The 21,619-nt window shown below is 36.8% G+C and overlaps 1 protein-coding gene across 2 annotated transcripts in view; it reads right to left on the minus strand.

Annotated features, from left to right (window-relative positions):
* Positions 1 to 21,416, minus strand: part of RFTN2 (raftlin family member 2) — a 29,725-nt gene extending 8,309 nt beyond the window's left edge. The window contains exons 1-8 of one of the 2 annotated variants that reach the window (XM_066553375.1): positions 21,311 to 21,416; positions 20,715 to 20,919; positions 15,649 to 15,832; positions 13,783 to 13,894; positions 11,541 to 11,853; positions 8,446 to 8,646; positions 6,059 to 6,180; positions 4,837 to 4,940 (exon numbers count right to left, since the gene is read on the minus strand). In XM_066553375.1, the coding sequence (XP_066409472.1) occupies positions 4,837 to 4,940; positions 6,059 to 6,180; positions 8,446 to 8,646; positions 11,541 to 11,853; positions 13,783 to 13,894; positions 15,649 to 15,832; positions 20,715 to 20,853 (1,175 nt within the window). In that variant the 5' untranslated portion in view covers positions 20,854 to 20,919; positions 21,311 to 21,416. Of the gene's footprint in view, positions 1 to 4,836; positions 4,941 to 6,058; positions 6,181 to 8,445; positions 8,647 to 11,540; positions 11,854 to 13,782; positions 13,895 to 15,648; positions 15,833 to 20,714; positions 21,119 to 21,310 lie in introns of those variants that run through there. The other variant, XM_066553374.1, reaches the window with a different exon arrangement.
* Positions 21,417 to 21,619: the final 203 nt, after the last annotated feature.

Genomic DNA, 21,619 nt, shown 5'->3' on the forward strand with positions numbered 1-21,619 from the left:
CTAATATTGTTATGGTACACAAAGCAAAGGTGTTGGGTTTTTTCCCAAAAGGGAATTCTTGTAGAAAAATAAACACAATAAGTGAAGTTGCTCCCCAGACCAGATATTACTGATATGATGTTTCATAAGCATTACACCCCCTTAGTAGTGGTGGTAAATACATCCTCTAAGTTTTAATGTATTTCCATCACCTTTCCACCAGAAATACATGTCACCACATTGATAAGATATGTAATACAATTTCAAGACAAGAACTCCAGAATAAGAAGATTTTAAAAATTTCTGTTTTCTTCTAAATATCACATACTACATTTTTATAAGCTCTTCTCCCCTGAGCTGCTTTTGGCCAGTGTTCAATAAGATCTTTAAGCATATAAAGTAAAACACTGAAATTGTCTGGCCAAAGGGTGACTACAGATTTAAGAGTGCACTAAATAGAAGTAGCAAAACAGAAACACCAAAGAGATGGCAGTTCATTTGAAGTATTTATGATTCTATCTATTCTATCAACTAGAAAATTGTGTTATTACGCATAACATTACTAAGAACTACTAAAACAATGTAAGCTTTTACTTCAGTATGGATATGTCACAAGGTCAACCACCACACACATGAAGTCAAGGCAACTGGTGTAGGTTTCACAACTGAAAATTATTTTGCATTTAACATCAGGGACTTGCTCCAAGAAAAACCAGGGATTAGAACTGTTCCTATGAGCTCAGAAGAGCTTGTCAACAGCCTGCCCCAGTAAAGCTTCTGGAAGTAAGCTCTGAGAAAGTACACAAGCCAGTACTATTCTCAGCATAAACAGCCACTCAGATCTATAGTTAGTGATGATGGATTTGTGATTCTGTTTGGCCCCTCACAATCTTTTTTTCAGTCTGGCTCAACCCAGGTCACGGCATATCTTTGCATGTATTCCTTGGATGAGAACAGAGAACTAAAACTCCAGCTTGTGGGAAAAACAAAAATGCAGGAGAACCAATTCATTCATTTCCTTAAGCCTAACAAGGTTTCCTGTTCTAAAAGTCCCTACCTCACTATTTGCATTCATTAAAAGAAAGTGTTTGGATTTTATGTCATTACAAGGAAATCTGCAATCCTGCAACCTTATTCCACTTGGCTAGGTATTTCTCTGTGCCTCAGTTATGTCTCTTTTGATCAATTGAAAAATGTCTCTTCCAAGCAACAAGGCTGAGCACAGTCTCTGGCATGGGGAAGAGCCTAAGGCTTATTTTGTAACAGTGTCTGCATTCCTTCAGAGAAAAGAAAAAAACCCAAACACTGAGCTACAGCTTGTACAAATTCTACTAGAACAGAAAAAGGACATGATGGTGAGTAGACAAGAAGTAAATTAACAAATTTCTAAGTCTGACCTTATTAAAATGCTGCACACGACAAAGCAGCTATGAGCTTAATTCACAAAGAACTCAATGACAGTGGGATTTCCACAGAATTTAAATGAGAAAAAGTGCTCAGAGCAAGGGAAGCTCCACAGTTTCTCTCACATTTCTACATCCCCTCTTTGCCTCATAAGTCAGGGCATTTTGAAAATACAGATGAAGTGGTGAGCCAGGATAAATGAATAACCATAAAGTCAGTGTTTCTGCAGTGCATTGCCCAGAGCCTGCCCTGGCCATTTCAGGGACTACAGTAATCAGGGAAGGGAAATAAAGGTCACTGCAGAGTAAGGCTGCTGAAGCCTTTTTCCTGTCTCTTCTTTTAAGAGTGGTGAAGAGCAACAGAGACTCTTTTGTTGAAACACCAGCAATTTGTCTGCTTATGCTGTATGGGTGAAACTGTGTCCTCTTACAGGTTGATATTTAAGTCCTCCAAAACACCATGAAGCTACAAGCTCAGTAGTACTGCCAAGGGCTCTGCTTTTTACAGATCCATTTTTTAATGCACGAATATTTTATGTAAAAAACACTTAGAAGAGATGTTAGACAAGATTTTCTGAAAATGACCAAAGGGAATAAGATAAATTATTTAATTATTTTCATGTATGCAGGTGTGGTTTTTTGCGGCCTTTTTTTGCATCTTTATTTCTCAAAAAATATAACTTTGCACTTATTTGGAACTGGGTAGCATCTAGACTTTCAGTTTGGAGACAGACACCAGCCTGGGATACTTAGTGTCCTGGCTTAAATGTTCTATTAAATGAAAAATTTTAAAAGCCTTAAAAGTAATTCTAGTTTTCAATGACAAACATGTATGGACTTCTACAAACTCATGGTAATACTGTACGAAAAATTTACAAGCAAATACTCACAAAAGATCTGACACGAGGAAAAGTTTTACAAAAAATTAGGAGAAAAGGAAGACAGAATAGAGGAAAATACTACAGTGAGTAAAAATGGGGATAATAGATAAGATTTTCTTTAAATGCTATGCAAAAATTCTATTTTAAAAGTAAACATGAAAACATAATTTTGTCAGATCATTCCAAGTTGTTGCTTATTTAGTTTCTTCACTGTTTCTGAAACCTCTTAATATTCAGGCTGGGTTTTGAGGTCAGAGTTTTGAGTCTGGGGAAAAAACCAGCTGTTGAGCAGCATAAAGTGTCCTTCTTTATTAAGACTTTTGGATTCCTGGGATAACCCACCACCACCACAGTAATGGCATCTTTCATAGCAGACACACAGTAACCATGCAGGAATTTCTTCTCCTCTTTAAATACCAACATCAATGCCTAAAAATAGTAGTTATCAATCACTACTCAGCCTATCAGAACAGGAAGACAATTTTCTGATTCTCATGAATTCTCAATCCCTAATTAGGAATTCTTGTTCATAAGCTTTTTTCATTTTTTTTAAGCAAACTGAATTGCTGTATATGAGATATACTACAGGCACACAAAGCATGATTCATCCTGTTTCTTCCAAGAGTAACTCACAAGCTACAATGGGATAACAAGCATTAGACAATTCATACAGAGACCTACTCAACCATTTAGGCCAGAGAACAAAGGGTTTTTATTAGGCTGAGTTACTCTGGTGTGGATACAAAATGAATCCAGTTTCAGATTTGGCCAGGATACAACCCCTTTAGCATGGACACTGCTATTAATGCTCTGGTTGTTTCACATCTGGGATGCAGCACTGCTTGAGACCTAATATCTTCCTGGTACATTCTTACTGATCCAAGGAACAGCCCCAGCCTAATCAATCGGTTAATGCTTCCTACAGCACTGCATACTATGTTTTTTTTTCCCTTACAGCACTTTGCCTCTGTTAGTTGGCCCTGCCTTGGCTCTGTGATCTCTGAGGTACAAACCAGCACCATTTGATGCGCTGCAAGCACGGGCTGACACTCCCAGAGTGTCACTCAGCAGCTGCTCAGGACATTCCTGACCCTGCTGTCCAAATCCTGTGGGGATGGGTTCAGTTACATTGCTTGTGGGACACAAAAGGTTGGAAGTTAAATATTCTCTCATCCTATGACTCAGAACACACCATGACTACTGAAATCTCCCTGCCATTCTTCAAAGATTAAACCCAGATTCTGAAGACTAACTCTCAAGTCCCAAATTTTGGCCAAAATTTCAGCTGTTTATGAAAACCTGGTAGTTCATATAGTCTATAAGTCACCATGTTGAAAGCTAATACACTTAGACTACAAAATTATTGAAGAAATTAAAGGATAACCATTTGTTTCATATTCTGGAAACCACTTCTTCCAGAGGAAAGCAAAACAGAGACACTCAAAACTCAAAAAAAAAAAAAAGCTACAGAACATGCCATATTTTACCACAACTTCTTTTTTCTTTGCATTTAACCAGTTGGTAAAAGTCAACTATTAGAAAAAACACTGCCAAAAAACCCCAACACCTACTTCCTGATCACTAAAGCCTCCTTCTTACATGGGGTGAGTTGATTTAATTATGTCAAATCATTTAAGCAGAACTCTAATTTCTTGCAACAGTTTTCTTAGAATCTTTCATGCACATCTTTTTCATGCTGTCTTGATTTAACACAGTGAGGTCTGGGATCCAAAGATTACTCAAGTCATCCACTCTTTCCACAGTTGTTAATGAGCCCTAAGCCCTGTCTCAATACATTTGTTTGCTTTTGAAGTTTGGCAGTCTTAATCTAATGGGTGGAGAACTTAAAAAAAAAAAAAAAAGAGAAGGGAGGCATTAACAACTCTTGATCTACTGTTGTATTTTTTTTCTTTTGGCAGGGGAAGGGGGTAATTTAAGAATTAAAAAAAAGAAAAAAGCAAGCCTGGAGCCTTATGGGGAATCCAGGTCTGCAATTTAGCTCTTCTTATGTAGAAGAGAGTCCCATCAATGCTCTAAATAAACATTACAGCTAGAGACCCAAAATTCAGTAGTCTGGTACTATATTTGAGTTGAACCATAGTGTCTATATTAGAGAAGAGAAACAGCCCAATAACTTGCTGGATTAGCACATTCTCTGCCCTAATTTGCAACAAACACTCCGTGACTGTCTTGTGACAACATGACTTTTGCCATGGTCTAAATCAGTCATTCACCAAGGTCCTAAACTAGTGAAACATTTCAACACTTGTTTCTAGTTGAAGCGTGAGTAACCTCATTGCTGTGGACTGGGTATGTGATAAAAAGTTTCCTAACTAAAATCTTTCATGCTTAGATTAACACAATGTATTTTAAATTTAGAATTAGACTCACTGAAATCAGTAGTCCTAAGCAGATGTGGCAAAGCACTCCATGAAAATGCTACTTACATCTCAAGCTTTACATACATTTAACATCATCAGCATTTTTCTTCCTTTTACATTTAAGTATGCAAGTAATTATTGATAATTCTCAGCCATAGACACCAAGAATGCTGTAATCAAGAGTTTGGGTACCTGTCATGTCGTACAATTGGTGTAGGCAGGACACAGGTCAGGAGCCATCCAAACTCAGCCAGCGTGTGCAGTAAAGGTCCATAATCTGTTTTAATTTCACACCCCTACATTAATAATTATAAAAAGTAGTAAAGAGACTCTGTACAGGTTTTATTGGCATTTCTACACAATTACAACACCTCCTCTCTCACTTTTAATGAGATAATCCTTTGAGATGACATCAAGCTGTGTTTGGTGGAGATTCATTATTTCAAACTGAAAACAACTTGAAAAGTTCAAGACTACAAAATCCATGGAAAACAGAACTTATTAACATTAGGTATGAGCCCTGACTCATCAAGACATAATTCAAAGTATCTTATTCATTAAACTTGTCACTTTGCTAAATTAGTGCCTAAAACTTTTTAAGCACCATAATCAGGTGTCTCAGTTGACATGTTTATTTACTCCACATATGAAAGATAAGCATTTCACTTAGCTACATACTTAAGGTTTTGGTGGGTTTTTGGTGGTGGTCTTTTTTTTTTTTAAATATACAAGTCTTTAGTTTGATGTTAATTTTTTTCACATGTGTAAATGTATTTATCATTGGATATTTCAAAAGAAAATCCAACAACATGATCCAACAATAACTGCTTTTAGACGTCAATCATACTAAAAATCCTAAAAGATTAATATATTTCTAAAGAGTAATTTAAGTAACTTCATTTCTGTAACCTACTACACCAGTAGTAAATTTATTAGCAAACCCAAGTGTTTCATATTTAGTAGTAAAATTTTCATAAAAATATATCTGAACATCATACTGAATTAATTCACTATCAATTTTCTCTTGCTGTTTTTCTAGTTCTAGCTGTTTTCTCCCCCTTTTTTAAAAAACACTTCCCACTATCAATGTGACCCGCACTTGCGGAAATTACACCTAAATTGGTCTGAAACACACATAAAAACCCCAAGACGTTCTCTTTGGTAGTTGTACTTGTAGGTATGAACATTTACAAATGTCAGGCCAGAATTCCTCTGGCATATTTCTTTTATGTACATTTACCAATGCCCACAAATCTGATTTAATTTTTATCATTTGGGACTTTAGTAAAGCCTATGCAGGTGACTTCAGGAAACCATCCTGAATGTTTATGGAACACTGGTACCAGCACCCTAAAGGAAAAAACAAAGAAAAATACCAGTAGGAAATAGCACTGCTAAATCATCACCTATTTACCTCAATGACTGTCCATTGTTCAACAACTATTGCATCATTTCCTTTCCTGGTAGAACCTGGAACCCCAGCACCTTCTTCTTCATAGATAAATAATCCTTCTAAAGATTTGGGCAAATAATCCCCTGTGAACATAAACATAAGCATTAAGTTTTAGGTTGACAGATTACCAAGATGTACACAAGATGTTTCTTTCTCAACTAACAGTTCTCTAAATAAAATGAAATTATTCAGAAAACTCTAATTTCTTATTTATAGAGTATGCAAGTCAACTTACTATTAAAATCCCTTTTTTCCTACACAAATTGAACTATGAACAACTGTCTCAAAAGCATTAACCCATTCCACACTCCAGTATGAATTCCAGTTTCCTGTATTCAACATATCCATTGCAGAGGATGGGCACAACCTTTTTTTTCTGAATTTCAATATTGTCCTCCTGACAAGACATGTGGCTTTTGGCGTGGTGGGAGAGAGCACAAAAATGAGTGAACCATGAAGTGTAAAGTTCAACTACAGCCACTTAGATACATAAATTGCCACAGGAAGAGCTTGAAGCAAGTAATTGTAGGAGGATTCCTGATGGGAAGGAAGTTCGGAGTACAAGTCCCTGACTCACATGTCAAAGGCCGGTAGCATCCGTTTGGCCCAAACTAAAGCTGTGCATCAAATATTGGTTCAGTTTCTGGTTTTCCTCCTCCTAACAGCCTTTGAGAATAGCCTTTTGTGGAGATTTACATTGACAGCTGACTAACCAACTAAATTGGTACAGCAAAATCATGTAATCCCCAGAATATCAGCATTAAATCCCCTCCAATACTGGATGAGATATGTTATTACCTGGGTACTAAAGATGGGGAATTATTCATGCAAAGAAGAGCAGACAGCTCTCTCTGTGGGGAATGGAAGACTGTAAAACTGTTGTTGGACAACAGCTGCAAAGATTAATTTCAACAGCTGCAAAACCACCATTCAGTGAACTGTAACAGATCTCCAGAGAGTTCTTTTCCAGCTCTAAAAAAACTTTATAATGAAAACAAGTCTGAATTCTCACCTCTCCTCCACCGAAAGAAATTTGGTTGTTCCACCGATTTCAATAAAAAGGAGTAACAGTTTCAAAGTGGAAAAAGATGACTGTTACAAACTGTGGCATTAGACTGTTCATGTGCACAAAATATGCAGTTTGAGAGGGACTAGCTGCCAAATTCCATCAGAAGTAAATCTACATTGATGAGCTTATGTGCCTCTGAGTCACTAAATTTACTGCAGAGCTACAGAAACACAGTGATTCACACTCAAAACCGTGGAGAGCAATGAAGAGTTGTCATTAGTGTCAGGCTTTTGTTTTTGAAGAATCATAATTTAAATTGTAAAGATTTTATGTTTTGCAGGTTTTTTTCATTTAAGGCCTTCAATAATCCAAGAGTTCATATTGTTTTAAATCAAAATTATCAGAAAAAAGCATAAGGCATAGTAAATATAGTAGCTGCTCAAACTGACAGTAATGTTACCCTCCTAATATAATGAAGACAAAATTACTTATGAAAGCCAATTTAATACATTATTCATTATCTATTGCACTTGTTAATCATCCAGAGCATTGCTAAAAACTGTTTAAGGTCCCTGGAGCCTTTTCAACTAACATTTAACAAGACCTTTCTCTACTGCAACCGTGTATTTTGCTTACTTGCACTGCAATAATTAATTATAAAGGAACATCAAATTGCAACTTGATACAAGCAAGACCGGTACAAATCCAAGCCAAGCATCACCTAAGTGAAGTATACAGTGTAGGTTTGCTATCAAACAACATTCGTTACAATAGATAATTGTTTTGGAATTTATTAATCATCTCAGTTTGTTTTGGTCTGTACTCCTAACACTAGGGAACTACAATTTTCTTCACTTTTTTCAAGTAATTGTACAACAGTAGTTACCACTTTTTTGCACACTTTTAACTTCTGGCTTTCAGACAAATCCAGTTCAAATGCAAATCAATCTCTCAATTCATATTTTACAGCAGCAGTGTTCAAGAGTTCTAAACTTTTCATCCCACTGTCTTTTCCTTAAAAAAGCACAAACCAAACCAGAAGAACTAGCACAAGAGCTTTATTTTGTTATAAAGCTACTCTAGTTGGCTTCTTTGGAAATTGTCAACTTGATAAAACAAAGTAAGAATTTCAATTACTTGGTCTATTATAAATTTGTGGAATCTGATACCTAAAAGGGAGTAATGGAGTAATTTATTTTCTGGGCAGTTACAGATCCACCTGGACATGCTCACATATATACCCTCCCATCAAGAAGCAAAATAGAATAATATTTTTTTTAAATTACATAGTTCTATGTAAACAAGCAGAAGTTTCATGATATCCTGGGACAGTACTCACCTTTAGAAGTTTCCCAGTGTACAAAAGAATCAACTAAGGCCAATCCTTGTTTATAATAAAATGTAGTTAATTCTAGCCAGTCTGCTTCCAGTGTACTAACAACTGGCCCCTTTCTTGTTACTTTCATTGACAAAACACCTTCATGGTAGGTCCAGCAGGTAGAATCATCATCAAAAACATTGAAGACTGTATAGAGCTTGTCTAAGGAGAGAGAAAGGAAGAAAGAACCTCAAAGACAGTTCTCCAAAATTTGTAACATTACTAATCTCCTATTTTAACAACATTTTCTATTTCTAAGCAACAGTTTTAATAATTGGTTCTTAATGTTACTCCGCTTAAGACCTAAACACACACAGGACAAGGTGTGAGGGGAGGTACACTTTGGGATATAAGGAAAATGTGAACTTCTTACAGCTGGGCTGTCACTGAATTCTTTGGGTAGCTGGGGTTTGCATAAAGAAAACATACAAGGACTTAGAGAAACCAGTGGAAACAGCCTTCATTTCTGCCACTCATGGAACTTCTGGCTACAAATATTTACAACTATAAAAACAAAAGCTGATTTTCTAAGCTTGCAAATGCAAGGAATGCCTTGCACTGACTTTAACTCATTAATCTCTGAAGTACCAGTGTAATTACTTGCTCACTGGGATTTTCCCATAGTAACTGATGATCAGTGGAAGTTAAAGATACAAAACCAACATATCCTCAAATTGGTTTTCTGTCTAGGTATTAATACAGTGCTGTAACAAAACCAGTCACAAGCAAGCACTCATTAAAAACTGACATATCCATAGCATATTAGGAAATCAGTGGTGCAAATTATGAAACCCTAACTATGTGTGTTCTACAAATACACTTGTGTGTCACTGGTGCAGACAAGTAACACAAAGCAGCTGCCCAGAAATATTCTCAGATTGCTTAATACTGCTGGTCAGCCTAAATCAATGCAAACCAACCTTTAAATATCAAAGTTTTTGCACTGTCAAAACAAAGGAATTTGCTTAGATGACCCCAGTTAAGAAGTTAGTTTCTCTAGGCTCCAGAAACAGAAATTTCCAAAATAGGATTTGTACTCTAAGTAATCTGAAAGAATCCCTTTCTGCTTTGAGAAGCCTTACTACACCCACTGCAGGTGACATCAGGTGCCTAGAATAGGGGAAATTCAGAACAAAATGTTGAACTTTTAGTAAGAGATAACTCTTTATACAGTTTTATCACTTTCACAGGTGCTTACATCACAAGTGATCTGTTTATCCTGACAAACCTTAATTTCTTTTAATATATATTGAAGTAAAATCTCTTATTCTACAGAAAAAGGAAATTGTTTCCCAATACAACTATTCAATTCCTCACATCTACCAGAAATTTACCTCTGCAAGCAATGTATTATAGTCAAAATTCAATAAAATAGTTCAAAAAGCAACATAACAGTAAAAATTCATACTTACAATCCCCAAATCTATAACTCAGACATAGTTTTTTGCCTCTTTTGAGCAGAGGTAAATGGAAGTGGCACACTGGCATAGCAGTACACCTACACACATGCAAGACTACCTTGGAAAACTCACATCAGCATTTTTCAAAAAGATTTTTACATAAAAAATAGACCAAGAAAGGTGGTTAAGTTTCCAGAAGTTTTACCTTATGAACTCCAGTGATTTTCTATTTGACTAGTATAGAGAAACCTGGCATATCCTTGTCAAAGCTTTTTGAAGTTTGCTGAGAACACTGCATGTAGGGGATGCACTGGCTGGTGATCTACCTGGTCACACCAGCCTGTACAAACAGTGCTCCTGAACAGAACCTAGTTTTCCACTTCTTCCTTACAGGACTGCTAATACACAGCAAACTCACTATTTCAAGCCATAAGAAAAGAGTTAAGCTTTACCAGATTATGCTGTAAAGGCTCACTTGTAGAAAAACTGCTTTTACTCAAGTGTTAAAAATAAGAGGGACATTGATTATCTCTGTGCTTAGAGTCATTATTCTCACAGTCTACAAACTGGAGACCTGCTTTAACAGCAAAGTGAAAAGGTTGCTTTTGAGAGCAATTAAAACATGTCTGGCTCATCAGGAAATGCGGCCTGACATGGAAGTTTCATGCTGCCTGCTTTCCACACAATTCTGTCTTGCATTAGTTCTCTTACTCAGATTACTTCCTTCTTTTTACCTTTTCCTCTTAGCAGCCAGGAGGCCTTAAGAGTTTCAGTACCAGAAGTCAATGTTTCAGACCATTTTTTGCACAGACTACACCAAGCACCTCATCCTTCTACAACAAAGTTGTCTATCACAGCATCAACATTTTTTCAATTATGCTTTTCCTTCCTATACTTCCAGTGCTTACTTCTCTCTAAGAAATTCATTTTGTAACAATTATTGTCTTCGATTTCATGGTCAATGCATTAATTTCAGCCATCTCTTTCAGGACACTTCTTGAAGGCACATTAACCAGAAAGAATCCATTATGAACGGATTTATTTGGTGTACATTATGTGAGTTGCCTGGAAGCATGTAAAATTATGGCTCTAGCTGGAAGGGGCTCTCTTTGTTGTCATCTTTCAAACAGGCACAACTGGAATCACAAGGTATACTTTGAAATCATTACATGTTTGTAATTTTATATTGAGTATATCTACGTGTGCGCTGCAGAAAATATTTTATAACAATTGCATCCTTCTAAAAGGAAGGATTTTTACTGCCACATGTTTGTTATACACACACTGAGCAAAAAACCTTGAAAGGTGGCACATACCAAGCCACAATTACACTGTGGGCGATTTTGGGGTGTTTGTGGTTTTCTTTTTTTCTTTCAATTGCAAACTAGAATTCTGACAGTACATCTACAATAGTCTATATGAAAATGAAATATCATTTTAATATATTACTACAGCTCACATACATAAAACAGAAGGTGAGTGTTCCTTCTGCTTTTTTTATTGGCAACTCTTTTAGAAATATGTATACGTTTACATACGCATGAGCAGAGGCATCTTCCAAAACTAGTATTTGATACAACAGAAAATGCTGTTTTATTTTTTCCAATGCCTCAATAAAATACCTTATTTCTGCAACAAACAAGCAGCATTTATTACCATCTCCTTTCCGTGGTTTAGAAGGGCTGACTTCTTTTCCAAACTGGAAATCTGAATCCTCTAACAGTCTGCTTTCTCCATGCATTTCCTCCTCTATCCCACTCTCAGATGAGTGACCACTTAATGTCCCTTCATTCCAGTTTTTATAGTTTTCCTCAAAGTTTTCTCTTCTGTGTTCCCTATTTCTTCTGCCCAGCGTGGATTCCAGCTCTGCACCTCCATCTGCACTTGTTCCATTACAGGCTTTAGGATGAGGAAAATGTTGTGTTACAAATCCCACAAACTTCTTTCCTCTTTTAGCAGCTTCATTAACCTGCAATACAACATAAATTTAGCTGCAAAGTCATTTTAGAATTGCATGGACCTTTTTCTTCTTTACAGCTTGTACATACATGAATCACTTTACTAAACTGCTGTAGACATAAAGGCCTAACACTGTATTACAGAAGGGTGACTTGTCTTTGATCCTGCCCCTGCTTCAAAGTAAATGGAAGTTTTCCAGCATGTCTTTGGAGTCAGGCCAAGAAAGGTGGCCAACACTGGTACTGACCTCAGAGTATACAAAATCCTTCATTTAGAACAAACCCAAAGTACTTTATTTACTGTGTGTTATTGATAAGCAGTATAGTAAGAAAATAAATAGTATTTCTCTAAATATGTGATGCGAGTCATATTAAAAATACTTCTGTAATATTGGAGGTCAGTATCTCTCTCATGAGCCATGAGTCATTACCCCCTGGCTCCCTTGGAGGCTGCTCAGCTTTGTTATTACTGAGGACAGTGGAGGAGCACAGTAAGGAGGGGGCTAGAAGCAAATGAAGTTCCTCTTATTTCAGCCAGTGGTGTCTTCTTGGCACTGAAGTCTCAATGCACAACCATGACATCTTTGCCATCTGTGGGATGTGCCTGTTCTTGGAGATGGTTTTTTTCCCTGGGTTAAGGAGTGCTGCCATTTAGGAAGGTGACCCCACTGACACTTTGTACTACAAGCTCCCCTGTGAAGTAAAGTCCTCAAAGGAAAGTACAGGAGCTTCAGCTCAGAAAGAAGATATCACATGGGAAGTACTGGATTAAGTGAGGGCAGAGGGGGAAGGAACTTTGTTCGGTTTACTCACATAAACTATTAATCCCCAGGGTGAGTAAAGATCAAATGACTAATGGTACTGCAATCCCTTTTTGGTGCCATGATAGTGACACTTCAGTCTATCTACTGGCACTATTTATGTACAGCAATGATACAGTATGCCAATCACTGTGGTCATATATACAGAGCTGCTGCTTCAAGGACAGCCAAAATAGTTTTAAATTTAACAAGCAACAGAAAAACCGACAATACGAAAATCTTTTTGCTGAATCACCACAAAGTTTTATTGTTTCAGATATTAAAAAAAAAAAGTACTAAGACTTGACTGGATTAATGGCTCTGTCTTTCTAAAACTGAGGGCATTTAAAAATCAAATTATTCTCACATACTACTTCTGTAACAGATATGCTTCCAAGACTCCATCACTGCTCATTTCAAGTGTGTTTTTCCTTCTAATCTCTGTCTGCTACACTACACCACCAACCTGGAACAGGTATATATATATATTATAAATACATAATGTAATCACATTTTACATTTGAAGAACCCGAAAAAGTCAAAACAAGCCATTTATAAAATACAAACAACTCCCGAAATTTCAAAGATCATTAAAAAGATCTCCAATATGCTTTTTCTTCTACTACCCTCCTTGGCAACTAATGCAAAAGATACCACTAACTCTTGTAATAACAATAGCTTCCTGTTACAGCAAGTCTTCAATTTTGCAGAGGAAGTTAAACACAAAAAGAACTAGAACTATAACTTGCATTCCAGTAGAAGTTTTCTGTAACTATACAATGTTTTCAAAAGCTGTGCCAAGTAAGTATTTATTATCGTTTCTATACATGTTGTATTTTTTGTTCAAGAAAGAAAAGAACATTTCTTCTTGGGTACTGAACTCAGAAAAACATAAAATTCACATATCATACAAGTGTTTTATAACTGAGCTTGAGCCTGATTTCACTTTCAGTGAAGACTTCCAAAGCTTTACAGAGATATTTAGTCCTACATGACAAAAAGTAACTCTTTTCTCATTTTGAGAGACGTTTTGTAGCTTCTATAAAACAAACACAAAACTAAAACCACAACCACTAAATGTAACTTAGACCTATAACAAAAACAAAAATCTGAAGAGAAGTTGGAAACAACCTCCCTTACCTTTTCTAGCAGTTCTTTCACTACTTCATTTGTCAGTGTTTCATATGTTAAAGGACATTCCTCAATCACCAGCCTGGGGTGCCTTTGTCCTCTGGGTGCTGCGTGCTTCTGGCTAGAACACAGAAAGAAAGCAGTCTTTGTCAGGAATTTGCTGCTAACTTGAGCAAATGCTTGCATATAGAATTCTTTTCTTTTGGAACAGTTATGAATGAAATCCTGACAATGCTTCTTCATACTATTTAGAAGTCAGTGGGTTTTGGTGTTTTGTTCCGTTTCTTACACAAAGTGACAGGTACTATGTGTTTCAATGCCAGGATAAGAATATTAATATTTAACAGGAATTTCATCTGAAGAGCATGCAGAGAGATATTTTGGAAATGAAGCTTTACTGACAAACAGCTCTGCCTTTGTAATAAATAAATGCAAAAATCTCTGACAATGCAAAACACACACATTTACACTATAAATTTAGTAAGCATAAAGCAGATTCGGTTTTGTAAAAAACACACCATGAATAGAAGCTGACAAACTCCAACTTCAATTTAAAGTTACAAAAGAGTACTCATGTTTCATCTAAAGCCAGTTGTGTTATTAGTCAGACAATATTTAGTGTATGCCAATAATAATGGGATTTTATTTGATGCTTTCTTTGTATAATAATTTCATTTAGAAAATCAATTCTAAATGAAATTATTAGACACATTCAAATATAGACGTTGACCTTCCAAACAGTGGTTGGAGAAGGTGTATTTGCCCACAGCACAACCAGCCTTGGTGCATATGGCACCTGGGAAGGAAACTGGAACCTACACAGTTTCACAGGTATGCTACAGTCTCATCCTTCACCCATTTAAGGGCCTAAAGGTTCCAAAGGATGCCACATCTACAGGGATAAGGCAAATTGTGGGAGCTGTGTGCTGGCAGTGTCAGCTTTTGGAAGCCTCACTCCAGGGCAAGCATTTTGCTTTCTTACTCAACTTTTTGCCAACAGGAACAGCATCCACATTGTTTGCAGATGAATTTATAAAGGTTAAGTTGAATGAACAGCAAATACTCCCCAAAATGCTTGTCTAATCAAAGGGTTTGAGAATTTCTCTCAAATGAACACTTTGAGAAAGCATTACTGCAGTGGCAGCAAGGCAGCTTCCAATTCACACCTTCCCAGTCCTCAAATAAAGACAAGAACCTTTGTGCATCACATAAGGACTCAGGAGAGAAGGGGAAGCTTCACAGCTTTTAATGCTGTAAGAAATCCACTTTCTAGTTATTCCAAATAAGAACAAGAGCTTATTTTTTCTGCATTCAAAGGAACTAATGAATGGTAACATTGCTTTGTATGTGCTTTTAGGATCACATAGTGATTTTAATGCAGTAAAAACAGGAGTAATAAACAAGACCATGGATCTGGAACATAAACAAGCTCCTGCCTCTCCCTCAGTGTCAAAACTAAGCTTTTGTATGACCTCTGCTCCAGAATGAAGATTTTCTTCTTAATAAGGAAAAACCCAAACTATCCCTGACAAATTAATTCACAATCTATGTCATTTTCCCCTGAGAAAGACAAAAGTTTTGAAAACCAAGAAAAAGCAAGCATGAGACAGTTTAAAGCAGCTTATTACTCTCCTAGTATTTTAGTTAATCTTTTATTTGCTGCAAGTTCTAAGACAGATATTACACTTTGGATTTTTGTTAGGATATTTACTAAGGCAAAGGAAACATTAGCTTACTGTGTGCTTAGCATTTAAGACATTACTAACTGGCTAATCTGAGGTGCTCATTTCAAATTGATAAGCAATGAATGTTGAGCAGCCTACTTACAAATGGCTTCAGTACAGGATCAGTGTATTCAAGTTATTTCCCTGTTACCTCAGCTTTAATCGGGAGAGCACCACTCGATACATGTGACTCGCAGGGAAGCTCCTCCTCCGTCCCACGGGCAGCAGAACGGGATGCACAGCTCCCACAACATAGCCTTTGCTGTAATACTCTTCCACCCGAGCTGCTATATCCAACACAGAACTGATCCTGATAACTTCTGGATTTGAAGAAGCTAAAAAGCATTGAAAGCAGAAGAGAAGCACATGATACTGTGTATGTCTACAAACACTTCGGGTGAGTTCCTTTTATGTAAGCCCCACAAAACCTATCCCCAGCCATTTATTAAAACCTACAGTTCTATTTACACAAGAAAAAGCAGATTCACGGATGATTCAACACTATTCAACTACTTCAAGTACCTATTTTTACAACTTAATACGATCTATTTTTAACATACTTGGCAACATTTTCTGTTTGATCAAGGTCTGCCAAGCTGATTTAAAAGCTGTGTTAACATCTAAACACATAATAGGGTTGAACTTAACAAAGCAATTATTTTGTCTAGCCAAAGCTTTAAACATACTAATGCAGTATCCTTCAACTCCAGTTTTCAGGTAAATTCCCATATAACAGATTTAAGCCTATGACAATTGATTTGTTTCCATTAATTTTTTTCCCTTAGAAGTGATCTGAGGAGTATCAGTTGACATTTTGACAGTCCCAATTCCTTTTTTCAACAGACTTACACATCACCTAAATAAGCTTGTGCTGGCACTGATTTCTAAGGAGGGTCCCTCTCAGAGTGTGCAGGCATTTTGCATCAATAGACAGCACCTGGATAATACATTATTGTTAGGGAAAACTTCTTGGAGAACCTTTTTTGAATGGTCCACAGATTTTGCAGAGAGAAAAGGAAGACTCCATGCTGGTAACAGATACATGTTCTGCTACAGTCAGTCTGATGGGTCAGTAATTCCTGTTTCTCACAAGTACAGCTGGAACTCTAGATGCTCTCAGAAAGCAGGAAATCAATACTCATACACAAATAGCAGGAGAAGAGTCATTATGCCAGCACAGATTTGCCAAAGCTTTCATCTTTTGAACTTAGGAACTCTGATAACAAAACAGTCTGGCTGGAAATCTGCTGGTCTATTGGTGAGCCCTGCTCCAAGCAGCCTATTTGCCTGGATCCTGATGGATCCCTCTTTGCAGGACTTTCTATGCATTAAGATCAGTGCCCATCTCCATCAAAGGATGCCTCAATTAAAACTAAGCAACACTTTTTCCAATATACAAGCAACTGTAATGTGCTGCCCTGAACATTCCCTTTCAAACCATACAACTGAAAATAATTAAATACACTAACTCTTATTTGATTCTGTAATTAAAATTGCATGAAGTAAAAAATAAAGTAAATGCAATTACATAAATCTCTCATCACTTTGCTGAGTTAATTTCTTGTCCCTACCCTCTCCTGTCTATCTGCATTATAGTGCAGGTTGGCAACAGCAAGGAATTTAAGGACCTACGACACAGAAGTCACTAACTTTGTCTATCCTACTGTTTTAAACTATCATAAACCAGAGATATGACTCCTTAGTTTGCACAAATATTTTATTCTAATAAACTGAATTAGAACTCTGCTGATTCACAAGTAGTGTTCTGTAAAGCCTCTGTAATGCTTTCACACTATAGAATGTGGATAATATTGACATACATACACTTACTGAGGGCTTTAAAAAAAGACCACAAAAAACCCCACAAACTATCAGAAACTAGTATTTTACAACACTCAAATGCTTTTTAATACCAATTTCTACTAATGGGAAAAGGATGGTGGCCTACTATGCTTGTCAGTGTAAGAGCCTTAACAGAAAAGCCATCCAGAAGAACCAGAACAATTTATACCAGGGAAACACACACCACCAAAAATTAATCACCAACATACATATTGATGGTTTTTTGCTGATAACCAGCAAATTCAAGCTATCAACTAAGCTGTCAGTCATTCTCAGTCATAAGGACAGGGCTGTTGCACTTGTTCTTTAGGCAGACACTGTATCACAGCTTCCCTTTTGTAAACAGATGATATTTTGTCATTAGTAATACTCCCATCCCATGATTCCACTCTTTGCAAACCCAGGAGCCACATGTATTGAGAAATAACTGCTCCATAGCCCACAGACCAAAAAAGCAGGAATGATGCAATATGATCATCAAATTCCTGATTTTATAAAGGTCTTAAACCCTTTTTCATAACAAAAGTTTCCTTCCTGACATGCTCTCAACAGGTATCCAAAATACTGTAGCAATAAGAACTCCAGCTAACTCTCCAGCTGCATAGTAAGCCTCAGATGCAGGACAGGTGTTTTGTCATCATCCTCAGTATTTCATACATATTCACACTGGTATTCAGAGTGACAAGAACTTGACAGCATGTCATCTTAGTAGGCTGCATCAATATTTTTTCTTTTCCCTAATAGGAGGATAGTGGATAATGCATAAGCATTCTGCTTAGTGGAAATATAGAAACTATCCCTACTTTCTGGTTAAACTGACTTCAAAAAATAGCAGCTGTTTGTATGATTGGGATATGCTTCATGACTGAGACCTTGGGATTTACAGTCACTGACCAGCATTTAAAATTACACTTCAGAGTCTGCTGCTCCCTCTTCTTTGTACTACTCCAGTCCACCAAAATAAAAGATTGGCTGTGATTTTTTTTTTGTTTGGGATTCCCCTGATGGCCATCACCCTCCATGGAATTCAAAGCTAATTTTTACAGTAGGGATGGGAGCATTTTGGGGACCAGGAAGTGGAGAAGCCAAGGTTCAGTGCACAGCTAATAACTAGTTAAGATGTACAGGGACTCCAGCCAGCAAATTCAGACTACAGCATGGTTGACCTAATCTGCATCGTGGCCTGGGAGAAAACATCAGGGACTGCTGAAAGTTTCCCCAGCAGGCTCATTTTGACTTCACATTGCATATACCTGATAAAGCACTGAATAAGGCATATTGAATTGAAATAACACATTTATGCTTGCTAAACTGTTATCTTGACGCAGGACATGGTTTACTGTAAGACCTTAAAATATTATTAAGTGCAGATTTTCTGTTTTGCACTGGTGCAAGATCCAGAAGCAAGAAATCACTTGGGCACACAGAAATCTCCTATGCAGAGGAAGACTTTGTTCTGGAAGTAGGCAAAGTAGAATGAGTGCCATAAATACACAACAGCAGAGGAAAAACTTTGGTCTGAAGTGATAAAAGGCTCTCAGTTTAATTAAGTCAAAGGACATTCAAAGAGCAACAAGTACATGAGCAAGTTGACTGAAGGAAAAAAAAGAAAAAAAACTCAGTATATTCTCCACAGTACTTGAGCCAATCAATCCATTTCAGAAACACTTAGAATTGAAAAATGCCTCCAAGACAGTAGGAATATGCACCATGTTCTTTTTCTGTATTCATCTTGGCTCTAAAAATAGAGACTTCAAAAAAAACCACTTAAGGTTATATACACATATCTAGAACCATTCAACAGAAAGATATCTTTGTTTACAAATCCCCTTACTTCCAGTAAGAAATCTAAAAAAGAGTGAGGTAACTATCTGAAACTGATCTCAGTTATTAACATTCATAATTCCACTGCAGCAAAGCAATTCTGATTGTCAGACAAAACAACAGAAAATGAATCTTTACTGCTGTACTGCTAGGTTATTAAAACAGAGATACACCTTTAATTGCACATGTTTGATGGGTTATTACTTCAAAGGTCACAACCACCTTTAAAACAAGTAATTTATAAAACACTATTAGAAACTGTAACTTGAAAACACAGCAAAACTATCTGGAACACAGGTTATTTAAGAGCACTGCATGCTCTTCAGTTTCCAAAAAATTTATCCTTCCTGTATCAGTAGCTAATCCATGCATGCATTAGGTAGTCTAGCTTTATTTCCAGTACATTACCATTACTTATTTGATAGTTTTGTTTCTTCAAAAGGAAAAAAACAGTGAGAAACTTTTTGTGTAAATAAACAGAACAAAGTTAGATATCTAGTACTATACACCTAGCGAATATATCTTCAATTAGTATCTTACATCTTTTTAATGAAAAGACTCTTGTATTTTAACTAAAAATATTACAACACTTAAAAATCATCAAAAGCCAAGTTTTGTTTATGAAAAAGTTCCTGCAATTGCACTAAGACCTGGACTTACACTACTTCCCTTTATCCAACCCTTCTAGTAACAGCATTTACTTCAAATCCTTGCTATTAAGCATTTCCAGTAGATTGGGTTGTTACAAAATGCAAGTTACTATGAAGTGACTGTAAAACTGAGCTGTCTGTGCTCTGAGGGCAGCCATCTGGGCTTGTTTATGTTTTCAACTTTGTGGAACAGGGAGTTGCTCTGTTAGAGATGGGACACCCTCGGGAAGGAAGTATCCCACAGAGCACTGTCTGCCTCTAGCTATGCATACAGATTTAGTTTCATTTCAGTCACAATTTCAAAAGACTATTCAACAACTTACAAGTAAAGCATTTGGGAAAAAAAGCAAGACAAAACTCAGACTCTTATAACAGAAACTTCTACCAAGAGACTGCGGTGGGTGTAAGAGGGGAAGTTACTCCTGATATACAACTAAGGAACAGACTTACTTCTGCATAAAGAAACAAGGACAATGACAGCCTGTTTTCGGAAGTTGAGTGCATTTAAAAAATTGTTATTCAATTAAGGCTCAGGCACAGTGTATTTTCTGAACCGTCACACTGAATTCAGACAACCATTATTCAAAGCCAGTACGGATGGCAGTATGTGACTCACAGGAAACTAGGAAAAATCTCTTAACAGTTTCTAGCCAGCTTCCTTAACGAGGACAGTTGTATAATTTGGAGAGTTTGGTTGTTAAAAATACTTCAGCAGTTTCCATTGTAATTTTATACAAGTAAGAACCTTCGTCATGATTTGTGTTTCAAAATAAAAGTCTTACATTTTGGCTAGCTTTGATAAAAGTGCCTAAGATTTACTGTAAGTCAAACAAGACAAAACGAAGTTAAATCCTGTTCCTTCTTACTTCAAAATAGTAAAGATACAGCATAAAAAAAATACCTTCTAAGGTAAAATCCAGCAATACATATTCATAAGCAGAATCCGTCTTTGTTTCAACTTGTGGTCTCTTCAGTGTAGAAAAGATTTTTCCAGGGCTGCTATCATCTGGGTCTTCCAGCTTTCTCAGTCCGCACCCCATGGCAAGATCTGCAAATGATTAAGTCGCAGGAAAAGGTGGGGGGAGCAGCAAGATCTGTCGCTCTTACTACAGGGGAAAAAAAAGGAACCAAATAATTCCCCTCGATTTTTTTTTCCTATTAGCTGTAACTCCAAACAGAGAAAAAGTCCAGTTCCCAGACCAAAAAGCAAAGGTACTTTCCATTCATTTTTAATATAGAAGCAGTAAGCTCGTGATGATTTCACGCTACAAACTTGGCTAAGAGTAGGCTGAATTTCGCAGCAACATTAGAGCTGCTCCCAACTAGCAGAGATTTTCCATGCCACGTCAATTTACAGCCAGCCCCTATCAGTGCTCTCTTGCAGAGGACACCAATAGTGCTTTGTTTGTCCTTCTAGACTGACTGGGTGAGGGGGGGCAAGGGGGGAAGAAGAACTGAAAAAGAAAGTTAGAGAGAAACTTGTCTGTCATTACTTACCTCCAGAAATTCCCAACTGCAGTAGAAAGTCAGACAGGAAAAAAGCAAGTTAGTCAGAAAGAAAGAATGAGAAAAGAGCCTCAACATGGTTGGAGATGAAAATCACTTCCAGAAAGGAAGTCAGCTTCAAGAGGAAATTGCTTCTGGCATCTCAAAGGGTAGAAAGGCAAATGAAAAGCTGTTTAGTCCTTATTTTAGATTTTAGAGTTGGCTCCTATTTCCTTTCTACAGGGACTTTCTTACAGAGAAAAAAAAAATCCACAAAAACAACATGAACACAGTGTAATAGTGTAAAAATATGTAGTAAAT

This window comes from Molothrus aeneus, chromosome 7 (assembly GCF_037042795.1).
Source record: "Molothrus aeneus isolate 106 chromosome 7, BPBGC_Maene_1.0, whole genome shotgun sequence".
Lineage (NCBI taxonomy): Eukaryota > Metazoa > Chordata > Aves > Passeriformes > Icteridae > Molothrus > Molothrus aeneus.